This window comes from Echeneis naucrates, chromosome 7 (assembly GCF_900963305.1).
Source record: "Echeneis naucrates chromosome 7, fEcheNa1.1, whole genome shotgun sequence".
Classification (NCBI taxonomy): domain Eukaryota; kingdom Metazoa; phylum Chordata; class Actinopteri; order Carangiformes; family Echeneidae; genus Echeneis; species Echeneis naucrates.
In genome coordinates this window covers 2,681,960-2,696,599 of record NC_042517.1, presented here as the reverse complement: position 1 = coordinate 2,696,599, position 14,640 = coordinate 2,681,960, and the positions used below count along the sequence as shown (strand labels likewise).

Genomic DNA, 14,640 nt, shown 5'->3' with positions numbered 1-14,640 from the left:
GTTATTTAACTCCGCATTAGCTGGTGGGTGTTACTGTAGGCCACGGTCCTTATCTCACAACATGAGTGTATTATTTTTAGAGCTTCTTTGTGTCCAAAAAACCAAACAGCGGCTTTACAGTGTCCATGTCAAATATAAATCATCACCAATTGTCGATATTCTTTAAGCTCACACATGCACATTTACAAATATCGACTTAAAACAGTATATAGTTTAACAAAATAATATATAAGTGACATTCAAATCAAACTGGAGATAAAATGCCTTTACTTTGTGTATTTATAAATAAATAAATAAATATGTATATATATATATATTACATAGAAAAATAGGAACAACCTGAAATTTCTTGTGACTCAACCAAGCAGCTTCTGCAAAAACCCTCATGTATCTGTGAAAAGTTTGAGGCACCCCTCCCCCATCTCCACATGGTAGCTGATGCATGAAGTGAGAGCGTGGAAGAAGAAGAAGAAGAAGAAGAAGAAGAAAGAGGAGGAGGAGGAGGAGGAAGGCCATGCCACACATTTTAGGTAAGCAGAGTGCAGCATTACACATCAGAAAAGTGTTTGTTGTTGTGTAGCCTGTGGCTCTGCTGCACTTTACACACACATTCCCTAAAGCTGTTAGCAGGAGGGAGGGTGGCCATAATTAACTAAACATCACTGCAGACTAATAATAATAATAATAATAATAACAATAATAATAATAATAAAAACATGGCACAAGTGTGTAAAATGTCCAAACTGAGTAAGGTGTTATTATTAAAAACAACATTAAATTAAATTAAATTAAATACTAACTCGTTGATAATGTGAATGAATCCTTTTTTTTTTTTTTTTTTGCTACCACGTGATTTGCCCCTATGGATTTTTTTTTTTTTTTTTTTAATTTAAAGGGTGAAGTGTGTGTGTGTGTGTGTGTGTGTGTGTGTGGGGGTAGCGCGCGTTCACGCCCCCCTCCTCCTCCTCCTCCTCCTCCTCCTCCTACTCATTGAGACTCGTTGAGTCGGGAGCGCGCATGCGGATTCAACAGCTGCACAGTGAGGACTCGCTAAGTTGGAAACACACACACACACACACACACAAAATGAGCCACAATCAGACAACTGAAGAAGGTGAGTAGTTAGTTAGTTGGTTAGTTTGTTTGTTTGTTTGTCGGCGGGCACGTTGATGAAAAACTCTTGCACGGTGGTTTGAAATAACAGCTCGGCTCGCCGACTTCTCGGAGCCGAACCGTGCTGGCTGTCTTTATTAATCCGGAAATCCACAGCTGCTCGGTGCTGCTGGGGCACTTTGTGCACTTTTCCCCACCAAAAAGTTGGCTAACGTTTGAAAAAAAAAAAAAAAAAAAATTATAATAAGTTGAATTAAAAAATTGTCGTTAGTTGGAATGCTAAAGATGGAAGATGGAGGGAGGGGGGGGGGAGGAGGGGGGCTAAAGGTTAACGTAAATTAGCCACGTTAGCTTGTAGCTAAAAGTTAGAAAACTAAATAAGACAAAAGTGAGGAGCAGTCAGTAAACAGCAGCAGGAGCTAACGAGGTAACAAAGCTGGATGTTGGTTAGCAGCTCGGCTTTTTTTGTCATTAAATAATTCTTTTATTTTGTTGTAGTTGTTGTTGTTGTTGTTGTTGGGGGGGGGGCTGCTCGTTAACGTTGCCCTTTAAACTGATTTGTAATATTAACATGATTGATATCGATGTTTCTGCCTCACAGTTCCTTCTTGTTGCTGTTGTGTTGTCCTTTTTATTACTATGCAGACATACAAATGTAATAAGCATCTCCTTTTTTTTTTTTCCTTATTTTTCTGACTTTTGCTGGAGTTTGTTGTGTGTAAAGTTTTGTTGTGTTACCTCCTGCATCATAACCCCCCCTAAATAACTTTAGAGTAAATTGGTTTAATGGGCTACATGAGGGCTGAGCTGGGTTAAATAACAAGGAGGCTAATGCTGCCTCACACAAAGCGTGTGTGTGTGTGTGTGTGTGTGTGTGTGTGTGTGTGTGTGTGTGTGTGTGTGAGAGAGAGTGTGAGTGTGTGAGAGACAGTGAGAGTGTGAGAGTGTGAGTTTATAAAACAGTTTCCTGTGCTCACCTGAGACATGATTGCAGATAGACACATTATAAGGTCTTGTTTTGTTTTTTTTTTGATATATTTTTTTAAGGTGTGTGTTTTTAAAACACAAAGCTCTATTATTAATGAGAATTGGGTTCTCTTACAAGAATTGGCAGAAAGCTGAAGTTGGGATTTCCACCTCAACAACAGGTCCCAGATGTAACTTACTGTTGTTGACTCAGCTTTGTCGAAGGTGGATTTAAAATGGGTTTCTCTAAGATAGATGCCAGGATGGACATGCTGACATGCTATGTTTGTCACAGTCCTCCGTTTGTACGAGTCCTTGGTTTTATGATAAATGCTTCATACCTTCACGATAAAAGCCAAGAGGAAGTAGTACCAGTGGCTACTAAAGAAAAGGAAAACTGAAATTCACACATTGAAAGGGTGTTGCATAAATTGGAGGCAGCTGAGGACTGCAGGATAGTGTAATATCTCGAATTGATTGTACTGGTATGTGAGTATTTAATCTGGTTAAATGCCATTCAAGCTAAATCCACAGATAACATGCTAACTTTCAATCTCACATGTGATTCGGAAATAAGATGTAAGACAAGAAACTTAACACTTTGTGTGAGAAAAAAGTCATACAGACGTGACATCAATGGCTCAGCATATGATAGTCTGTATTAGTTATCAGTCAGCAGCGGAACAAAGATTTTAAAAAAAATCTTAGTTTTGAAAAAAAATAAATAAAAAGGTATAGCCAGGAAAGGCAGTGTTAAGCTTGACATTTAATCATTGATGCTGACCATTTTAAAGTGGTATGATTGTTGAAGTTTGTACTGTATTTGACTGCTCATGCAGTGAAGGTATATAGATACTGAGAATAAAGAAAAATGAACGTGAGCAGGAAAAACATTGTTTTCATATGTTTTATCAGTTGACTGCATATAGAGGAAATGACTTGTCTGTGCAGTTGATTGCTAAAAAGATACATTTCCTGTTTCAGTATGAGAGAAGGCAATTTACTCTCTGTGGTATACTTTAAACTGATTTAATCTTCAGTTAGGTGTTAACTACCTGATTCCATTTTGGTATTAAGCAAAGCCTAAAGACGCTATTCCTTGTTTTGCCAGGTTCCTAATAGTCTGGACATTGCATACAGCATTGTTGCTCCACCTTCAGAAGACAATGCCAACTCACTCATTGCTGCCGTTTGTGGAAAGCCCAGATGAACTTGCCCAAGACATTCTGATTAGTAACAATGCAAGCATCCCAGGGCTCGGCTCCAGCATGACGCCACACACCACCAACTCAGAGAAGGCTGTGTTGCAATCCGGAGGAAGTGTCCTGCTACCTTGTATGTTCTGTGATCAGACATTTAGTCATCAGGATGAGCTGGGACCGCATGTATTAACAGAGCACCCCACCACTTTCTTTGAACCTGCTGTGCTCCGAGTTGAAGCCGAATTCAGGATCCCGGGAGAGAGACCCCGATCCAAACCGAGCAGCCTCCCTGTTGAAAAAGAGGAGGTTCACAGCTGTATTGTGTGTGGCCAGATATCACAGGATGCCAGTGAGCTGGAGAGCCATATGAGGAAGCACAAGGACTACTTTACTTATTGCTGCAATGTCTGTGGACGGCGTTTTAGAGAGCCGTGGTTCCTTAAGAACCACATGAAGATGCATGTAAAACCAGGAGCAAAGAGCAAGGCCCAGCAAGACCTGGAGACGCCTGTCACGGTTAATGGCAAAGTCCAGGAACCTGTTTCAGAGCCTGTAGTCACAGTTTACAAAATGTGCATGGTTTGTGGGTTTTTCTTCCCTGACCATGACAGTTTGGTCGAACATAGTAAAGTACACAACAGAGAGGTTGAGCCTGGCAAAGTTAAAGACAAGGAGGTCATGGATGCCACTACCGAGTCCTTTGTCAAACAGGAAACATTTCTTCACAGTCTGAAACTTATGCCACGCTCTGTTGGAAATAGTTTACTAAACCAGAGAACATCAAAATGGATTCCCCAGTTAGACCCTTTCAACACCTATCAGGCTTGGCAGCTTGCTACAAAGGGTAAGATAGCAGTTGGTCCCAATAATACTAAAGATATTGGCCAGGAAGCCAGCACTGACAATGAAGACTGCAACTCTGATAAGGAGGAGTTGAATAATATTTGGTCTGAGGGCCAAGGAGACAAGGCCGAGAAGGAGGTCCTTGGGCGAGAGCTCCGGTCTCAGCAGCAGAGTGTTTCAGAAAACCCAGGACCACAGCGGAGGTCTCTAATGCAAAAAGACAAGGACAAAGAAAGGCCAACCACTTGCGAGGAATGTCAGAGGACCTTCAGGACATACCACCAGTTAGTTCTTCACTCCAGGGTGCACAAGCGTGAGAGAGGCGGCGAGGAGAGCCCAACTTCTTCTCTCGATGGGAAGTCTTCACGAGGAGGACCAGCCGAGCACACAGAGGAGGGCTCCGAGGAGGCCTTCGAGGAGGCAGCACTGACAGACAACCTCGGTTCAGGTAAGCTCGGGGCTCATGAAAAACTTCATTCAGACTGTCCCAACTCTGGTGCCAAGTGCTCCCTCTGCTGTTGAGACACACGTTTTGTGTTGCCATCCTCTCAGGTATTCACATGTATGTGTTTTGTGCCTACTTTTGAAGGTGAAGATGGTTTCGATCGATCAAAGGTCCGATCAAAAGAGTGCAGTTACTGTGGCAAATCATTCCGATCAAGCTATTACCTCACAGTTCATCTGAGGACTCACACAGGTACATTCCACACGTTTGACTGAAACACCTTATAATGCTATTTAGGACTTTATTCACTACATCTAGCGGGTCTGACTCTGTGATTTGAATATTTTAAATGATTGTTATTTTCACTCTTTGTTTCAGGTGAAAAACCATTCAAGTGTGCTTACTGTGACTATGCTGCAGCGCAGAAGACCTCACTGAAATATCACCTGGACCGTCGTCACAAGAACAAGCCTTACGAGGAGATCCCCAGCAGACCTGTGCCTTTAATTCCCTCTCCTAGTGATGGAAAACACGGAAATGACAGTGAAAACCCTGCCCCAACTAGATCCAAACTCTGGATTCCTGGAGCCAGACAGTGCACCAGTGCAACACCAGAGGACAAATTTGATAATGCAGGGAGCACCCGGGGCAAACCACTGAAATCTGAGGAGGAGAAGGTAATTGCTAAGCCCACTAACTCCCCAAGTGATGATGTGTCCATAAAGTGCCCGGTACCTGTTAACTTGAAGATAGAAAGGGAGGAGATAAAAGAAGACAACTCTGAGGCACCATTAAATCTGTCCTTAAAAATGTCTCTCTCCATCCCTGCTAGTGCAGAACCCAAAAACGCATTAAGTCCAATTGCCTGTTCATTTTGTGCATATAAAACCATGTACCCAGAGGTTCTGATAATGCACAAAAAGCTGTCTCATAAAGACAAGTCAGACAGTACGAGAAAAAACGGATTTGCAGCCAGTTTGAAACAAAAGCGTTTTACCGGCTGTCCCCCCGCGCTTGAAGGGAAAGATGTCAGCCCACTGCCGATGATTGACAGGCGCCATCCTCGCCGAACCAAATCCCCGCCCCCGCAACCTGCTAAACCAAAAGAAAAGACACATGTTAACCCGCCTGCCGGTCCTCAGCGGTCCCCTGTCCGTGCCCCCCTGCACGATGTTGTCCAGGAGACCCAGCGTTACAGACAGAACGTTGATTCCCATCCCAGTCAGGAAGCCTCCCGGTACACAGAGCTCATGAAGAAATCCAGCATCAGCAGTAAGCTCGTATTGGACCGCCCAGGCCTCCCAGACAGAGTGGGCATCGGAGAGAAAAGTTACCCAGCGCGGAGCGGCGTCATCTGGCACTCCGAAGCTGCCCGGCTGTGCCTGTCCAGCCGATTTGGGAGCCTCCCCAAGATGGACTTTGGCGAACCCTCAGGCAAGAGACTAAAGTACACGGTACCTACAGGCAGGGAAACTGACGTCGGTGAGAAGCCCAGCTTCAGAGGACCAGCGTCAGTAGACGGGTCCAGCAGGATGCTCGTCTCAGGGAGAGGTATGAAAACTGCATCACAAGGGCCGGGTCCGTCCGCCGCTCCCGAGACGCTGGGTTCTGTAAAAAATACACCTGCAGCTATTGGAGGAGGTTTGGACTCAGAGTGGAGCATGATGAACCTTCTGCGTCCCTACACTCCCAACGACCTGGCCTCTCTGTACCCCAGCACACCGGCTAACTCCTGTCACAGTGGACTGTCCAACCCAAGAGCAGGTATGTATTAGCTTAGCTGCCGCAGGGGAGACTTACACAGCGGAAATTTCAAGTGAAACTAGCTGCTTTGTCATCTGATTATTCTAGGAGTTTGTAGTTAACATAAAAGGTTTTTTTCTCAGGGGGCAGAACTGTGCTGTACCAACACTTACCCACTCTGCCCAACCTGCAGAGGAGAGACCCCTCAGGCCCGTTTCCTAATCAACGCTATGGGGCTACTGACAAAAGTACCTAAAGTGCCACCGAGGTATGCACACTGCAGGGATTCCCTTTTTGGATTTCCAAACTCCGACAACGTTTTAGCTTGATATAAATGAGTCAAGTCGTATGTGAAAAGCATTTTTTCCCCCTCTCTGTAGATTGGTTTGTGCTGCTGCCTTATTTTGGAAAACTTAGAAAAATTTGTTCAATGTACAGATTTAAGAAGAGAGATGGTGTGTGCTCAGGAAGTGTCTAGGCTCCCCTAATTTAATATTTTTTCAATAGATGAAAATTTATGTTGCATAGACATTTCAGGGCTCAGCCTATCAGTGTGTCTTTTTTTTTTTTTTTTTTTGTTTATTTGTTTGAATGAAAAAGTGCAGAGTATCTCTCTTTGAAGATATTATTCCACTGGTGTGCACTGATTATATATATATAGATGCAGATATATTTTTTCCCCCACTCAAGTCTTTCTCAATCCATCTTTGACCCACACTAATGTTCAGATACCTCTAAGTGTCTTTGACATAACAGTAATGTTTGGATGTGGGATGACATAAATATGTCTATAAGCTCTCAGTACATAAAACTGTATGAAATATAAAACCTAAGAAGAATAAGTTGTGTGAAGAATTGCTGCTTGGTTCACTCCCTGTTGGTTACCAGGCAGTAATTAAGCACTATTTAGCTTTTTTGTTGTTGTTGGGGTTTTTCGTTCGTTCGTTCGTTTGTTTGTTTTTGGTTGTGTTGTTTCCCTTTTCCAAAGCACTGGAGGGTGGGGATTTTTATGTCGAATGACTCGATTGCTTCGGCCCAGTGGTTTACAAACAGGCCACAGGAACAAGTCTTTGTGTTTGTCAAAGTGGTCTACCTCATGTTGTGCTCCTGGACACTGTTATTCTTGTTAAGCTGCTGTAGCCATCGTATCAGCCGAACCTCGTCGTGTTTTGAGTATAACCAGATAGACGCATGTTTGTCGGGCATCACAGTATTTGCCACCGGATGAGCTGGCTTTTTTACGTGGAATTTAAAAAAGAGCAGCTACTATTGAGGCCACGTGGCACACGAATTAACTGTAACACAATTCAGGCCGTGGATTTCTCTGACATACTCTGTATCTACAAGCCCAGTTATTCTGTTGAAGGGCGATCTGTTGTGATGTCCACAAAATCCACCAAACGTCTCAGTTCTCTCTTTATGTGTTGAGAAGTTATGCTGTATTATTATTATTATTATTATTATTATTATTATTATTTTTGTCTTGTTTTTTGCGGTGGGGCTGCACATGAGGTGGCTTTTTCAGGAGCTACCTTCTACTATGCAGTCTTGAAATTGGTGTTTTGTTTAAAGTGACAGCAGCCCATCCCAGCAGATCATCAAATGGCCTTTTTATACATCGTAGGACTGTTTTTTTTGGGGGGGAAAATTCCAACGCAGCTACGTTGATTAATGGCTCAGTTAATTATACACTGTGAACAAAAAAAGCCTCAGGTTAACTCATATTTACAAGCAGTTTAGTTGACTGTGTAATTTAGTATTTTGCCACTTTGAAAGGCTTTGGTTAAGTTATTCATTTCTTTTTGGTATTCACATTACATGTGTACTTTATGTAAAATTGAAAATATTGTTTGAGATTTGTATGACACATTTCAATAATAAAGTGAGATGCGAAGCGCTTTTGGGCCTGATTTATCACACACTGACAGATAGCTGCTCACCTGCAGCCACAATGCTCTGACAGAACAGGTTTAGCTGTAGTCGTGGAATTAATTTGTGATCTCTTATTGCTCATATAGCTGAAATACTTTTTGTCACACAACTCAGCCATTTTAAGGTGTTGTATTTTATCTCTTGCGCTGTAGCACTATATTTCTCTTTTCGCGGTTCATTTCAGTCTGTCACAGTACACGCTACAGTACATGGGAGAAGGTCAACGCAGAAATGATCAGAGAACTACACGTAAGAAGAATAAAAGAGTAATGGTCAGATCAGAACAGAGAAGTTAACTCATGAATTCAGTTTTAATGGATTGATGCTTTAACACGTGTCCAATCTTCATGGCTGTTTCCAATTAAAGCTTCAGAGGGTTTGTAACATTTCACACCAGTGACTAACCTGAACAGGAAACTATTTACAGCAACATATTTAAAGTTGGAGAGTTACCTGGAGCAGTGATGTCATCTGCTGCCCCGGTTGGAGCTGTCGAGCCCATTTGGGATCCCTCTCAGATGGATCGGGGTCGGGGTCCATCCACAAATCCTGCTGAGAAGTTCCTGTAAATAAAAAAATAAAAAATGTTTTGGATTAGAAAGTTATTCCTGTTTCTTACTAAATTCAACGCCAAGTTCAAAATCCATTATCTTCAGTAACTTCACTATATCTAAGAATGAAACTCTTTATCACAAAGTGTTTTAAATATAGTTTGGTTTAAAAAAAAAAAAATAAAAATCTGAATGGACCTGAGACTGAAGGATGTGTAATGTGTATTTCCTGTCCTCATTATTCACTCACATCAGTCACTAGAGGGCAGTATTTACAAAGTCTAGATTACAGCCTGGTTAGCTGCTTCAGAAGCTGAACAGACCTGCAGAGTGCAAAAGGCTTTAATAAAGCTGGACAAGTGAAATGACGCCACTAAAGTACGATAAACTAACGTAATGTTGACTAACCTTGATGCTGATTAAAGCTTAAAATGCACAATGAGTTTATAAAAAAAACCCTGCACAGGATTTAAAAAAATGCTGCTGCTGCGTTAATCTTTTGACTTCACTAACAACACCACGCTTGTGGCCACGCCCCGATCGGTGATGTCATACAGGTGTTGCCACTGAGCTGTGAAAGGCAACACACCTGCCTGGAAGTCCCTCATTTTCACTGAGCGTTCCAAACTGGGCAGTGCAGCAGCAGTTTCTCTCTGTGTGTCATTCAAGAAGCATGTGGACCTTGAAAAATAAAAAATAAAAAAAACCCCAGAGTCTCCTTAGAGGAGTTTGATAATCGCTTCTACATCTGCAAGATGTGAGCAGACTATCGCTGAGTTTTCCTCATTTCTATAAAAGGAGAAGACTGACAGAGCCTATCATGGCCGCGCATTCTGTAAACAATAAATTACACGGGACAATCCTCAGCACATTGAACACTTTAAACTTTGATTTTTTATTTTTTCTCCTACCCCTTTTCCCTCCCCCCTTTTTGAGTAGACCACATCTGTTTGCTGTCTGTTCCCCTGGGCCAGCACTGTGTAATCTATTGCATTAGCTCACATTAGTGCATATCGCCCATGGGCCTTGGTAATCACAAACGCAAAATGAGCATTTCACTTAGCATCACCCTCATAACCCCCCCACACAACACACACACACACACACACACACACTGTGGCAAACTTAGTGCAAACGCATGGCGGGGAGTGCGCAAGCCGCCAACAGCTTATGACATGCGTCCTGTTACTCTCGAGCCCCGTGTCCAAGACGCTGCCAGCGTTTTCATGTCAAAAGCTCCTTTAATGGGCAAAGCTGCACTTTGAATGCTCCCCGTTTGCTTTCTGTTTTCTGCGTTGTCAGAAGCGTATCCTTATCTTTACTTACATTTGTAAACCTTGCAGATGAATTGCACTCCGGGCCTCCTTTCACTAAACCATCATCCCTGGGCCTTTCTGTGGTCGAGATAATTCTACATGAATACAGAAATGTCATGCAAGGTAAGTTGTGAGCTCATAATGTTGAGTTATGACTAATTTATGGCTAACCCTCAAATATTTTTGTTCTTTACAAAGTTAGAGAAAACAAATTTTACTGAGCCGATTAAAATGTCATTTATTCAGTAAGTAAGTTATTACAGATTTTTTTTCATCCCCTCCTTTTTTTTTTTTTTTTATACCTAGCTTCATTCCCAACTATGCATTTGCACAGTTTCATGCAATTTCACATGGGATTTTATTTCCTCTCAAAATGCTTTGGCACAAAAACACCTGAGGTCTTCACAGCTCCTTATCAAGCTCCTTTCATCACATTAGGTTTTGTGTGTTGATAAGGATTCACACAGTTGCCGTTTCAGCACACAACTCAATACACAAATGGCATTTCATGCTTGCATTGCTATCCACTCACCTGTTCAGTGTGTGTGATTTTAGAAAAGGTTATGTTGTGCCAGAGTTGTGCATATATCCATTTTGTAGCTGAGGTTGTTTTCATTCCATTCTCTTTCTCTCGAGCGGTGTGAATGTTAAACCTCTTACCTCTCTCCTCGCTCGTAAAGTAAACTTTGTGTTTTTCTCCTTCTCCTTAAGTGCTCTCTCTTCTTATTTTCAGTCCTTTTCGTCAGTCATAATCGTCGCCTCCAGTTTGTCAACTTGCACAGATTAGCATTTGGGCCCGCAAAGAGGATACGGTCAGTTATTGAATATCACGTCAGGATTTGAGGCAGAAAGTCTGCACTGGCTGTGATTGCTCATCATCATCACCCCATTCCTCTGAGGAAGAGGAGCGATGTAATGTTTCCCACAAAAACAGCCCCTGGCCTAAGGAAAGAGATTTGGGTGTCTGGAGACAACAGGGGCCATATGGAGCGGGCTGAGATAGCAAGGCACATGTACAGAATAATGGATGATGTGTCATGTTTCATGTTGCCGAGAAGCCATCAAGAGACTCGGTTCGGGGAAATCAAAAGGCTCACATACAGCCAAACGCCACTGTCGGGCCATTTAGCATTTTTTGTTTATTTTCATGTTGGGAGAGGGCTGAACATATATATCTGTACGCGCGGCCCTCGGAGGACGTGTTGCTCTGTTTTCAGAGCCTTCGGTCAGTTGAGGTAATGTCGAAGGAAACACAAAGAGGATTCCAGCTGGCTTCTAAATTTAGGCCTCTTTGTGCTTCACGAACAGAGCAAAACACATTTTTACTGAAACTGAGAAAGTAAACGTTCATTCAAAGATATAGGAACAATAGTATACTACTGCTACATTTTAATCCAGAACGTTAATGATGATTTTTTTATGGGCTGTTTTTGAATGTAAAGTTAGCAGCTCCTTCTAAAAACTAGCATTTTTTGGTACTACTTTGTTTGATCTATTCGTTTTCTCTCTTGTACGTTAGCATGTTAGCATGCTAGCTTTGTGTTTAACACAAATCAGCTAATGTTAGCATCCTAACATGGGAAGCTAGAATGATTAACAAAAAAAAAAAAAAAATACTGCTATTAGCATTGTGAGCATGTTAGCCTGCTGGTGTTTGTGTTTAGTTCACAGCATTAGTAAAATACATACAGTAAACAAATACCTATAAAATTAATGACACTTCCATGTGATTTTTTTTTAAACCACTAATTACCTCCGACTGTTAGCGTTTAGCTCAGAGCAGCAGTACAACAAATGACGATAATTAATGACATTCACATGGAGCTCAGCTCTGTTTAATGAACTAATATCTAATACTGTATGCAGAGCGGATATCATTGTGATACACAGGAATGTTAGCATCGATGCTAACACACCAGCATAGTACGTACAGCTCCAAAACAAATGCAGCTCCAGTAAATCCAAAATGTCAGCATCAGCTATTGATGAGAAAAGAGCTGTAGGAAAGCAGATATTCATTCTGCTGTGGTGGAGATGAACCCTGATCTGTCCAGCTCTCTCCTGCCAGGGGGGCAACTGTGTACCCCCCCCCCCCCGTCCCTCTGCTGCCTATCTGTTCTACCTGCACGTGGAAAAAGCCGAACGCCTCACCTCTGTTTTTCTCCCAGTGTCAGAACTACACTTAAGTGCTGTTTCCGATACCCATGAGTAAGCCCCATAAAAGCTGCCCCATCGCCGCAGCGTTATTGTTTCTTGCGGATGATTGATTGATGGATGAGGGCTGACACTTCAATGAAGCCATTTCCACTGGCATCTCTATCCGATGATGTGCAGCGTATATTTTCCATCCACGCCTCATTGCTCGCCTGTGTCATTCCTGGAACTTCATTTACACCATGTTCCCTGAAGGACCTTTTTTAGCCCCATCTCCCTTTTTCTCTCCCTGGCTCCTCTTTTTATCTCCTCTTTTTTTCCATGCCATAAAATAATGCTATTTCTTGTCGACTCTGGAGGGGCCTGGAATCATTTGCGGGGAATGATAAAACCAAAGGCATGGAGGGGTTATTTACAGGAAGTGTAACACTGACAGGGTCCCACTGTTCTGCCTTTTTCACTGTCAGATGCCAAGTCCATGCTGAGGCAGGGCACGGCAGGGCTATGATATACATTTCAAATGCTCTCGACCTACACTGCGTGCACACACACACACACAATCAATTACTGTTACTGCCACAAACCAAACGAGGACTTCCAGCACTGCAGATTGTACCAAGATGTCTTGCAAAGCTACAGAAAAACACGTTAAAGTGTATTAGTTCAATGACAGTGTGATTGAGGTGCCTTCTCTGAGACAATTGCCTGTTTTTGCTCATATGGGGAGCAGATGGTAAGCAGGCATCAGTGCAGCAGGCTTTCTGGGATGACAGCCATGAGATTCCCCCTCAGGTGCCATTGGAGCTCCTTTGGAAGGGGAGAGTGATTGGTAGGACATGGCACCTCCTAAGCAACTGTTTTTTGAGTTTCCCCATGTTACAGTTCCCATCAACAAGCCACAGTGCAGTAAATATGCATGCAATGCCACCTCAGACATTATTATAACATGATAATATGTTTTCTTTAATGCTTTAATTATCCTGGTAGATAATCTACTTGTTGTCTTGCTCCAAATGAAATAATCTAGATATATGTCCTTTTACTGTATAAACGTTTATAATGTTTATTACCCATTATTGGTATAATGAAACATTCATATCTGATGGTGGTGGCGAAACAGTTCACGAATCATTGATGCTACAGTATAACACCGTTGTAATAATACATCCTCAGAGAGCGTGCTGGAAACTTAGTAGGACAGCTAATGCAGAAATATCTAACAATAAATTTTAATCTGAGGTGTGCATTAGCAGCTCAGGATTTATTATTAACCACTATACTCCATCCATCCATCACTATGACTAACTTTTCAAGTGCGCGCTGTGTGTTTGCGTATGCAACAAAATTAGTGTGTATTTCCTGTTGATCAGACTAACGCACTATATTTATCTCAGCAAGAAGTGAGCTTACGCAGATATTTGTATAACTCTCCTAAGAACACCCCGGAGCTGTCTCAAAACTGAAACTGAAAGGTTCACTGTAAGATGTCTGTCAATGCTTGTTGATGAGATGTTGAGGTTGATACAGTATGTGTGCAATTTATCGACCACAGGCAAGTCTGGAACTGCCTATAAGCGTGTGTCTGGACTTGTTGTGATCTATATTTACAGTTACGCTGTAAACTGTCATTAACAGACGACTAACAGGCTCCTTTTATATATGTATTACCTCCATATTTGTTTTGTTTATTTATTTTAATATTTTATTCGGTAGTTTGCAAAACTGTTTTCACTTTATATCAGAGTTTATCATGCTATCTGACTTTTGCACTGATTAAATAATAAATATCTCATATAAATCAAATAAACACACCTAAAATCAGCTAGTTGTAGTTATAACAAAGACATGAATATACAATCACAAAGTGCTGATGTGTGCTTACAGCTGTATTATGATAAGCTATAAAACATTGATGAATCCTTCATAAACTTAAAATGCTGAATTTGCTGCAGCTTATAGATGAAAACGATGAACTCCAGGTTAAAACTAAACGTCCTATTTGCCAGATTATTTTAATATTAATGTTTAATATCTGTAGCACTTTGGAGCTTCTCCCTCTCTGCACCTCGAGATCAAAACGTAGCTTGTTTTTGTGAAATGAGAGACACAATGCGCACTTGAGCACATCATGCATTTACTACATCTGTGTGTGTCTGTGTGTGTCTGTGAGTGTGTGGGTGGGCTCTGTGTATTTGACCTTGGCTGCTACAGGACATTTTGGTTCATCAGGAAAGATGATTGTTTCCTTTAAAAGATATTAGGAGGACTGTATCTAAAGGAAGCTGACATGGCTCCCTGCATCCCTGATGGTTTCCACTCCGTTTCTTTTATAGTCACTCAATAGGAAAGGGAATAGTGTCCCACCACAGTATTTA

The 14,640-nt window shown here is 41.9% G+C and overlaps 1 protein-coding gene across 1 annotated transcript; it reads left to right on the top strand.

Annotated features, from left to right (window-relative positions):
• The first annotated feature begins 1,009 nt into the window (after nucleotides 1–1,009).
• znf217 (zinc finger protein 217) lies at nucleotides 1,010–8,204 on the top strand. The gene is made up of 5 exons (XM_029507383.1): nucleotides 1,010–1,114; nucleotides 3,191–4,572; nucleotides 4,714–4,821; nucleotides 4,948–6,333; nucleotides 6,456–8,204. The coding sequence occupies exons 2-5, from the start codon at nucleotides 3,246–3,248 to the stop codon at nucleotides 6,566–6,568; spliced, it is 2,934 nt and encodes a 977-aa protein (XP_029363243.1). The 5' UTR covers nucleotides 1,010–1,114; nucleotides 3,191–3,245; the 3' UTR covers nucleotides 6,569–8,204.
• Nucleotides 8,205–14,640: the final 6,436 nt, after the last annotated feature.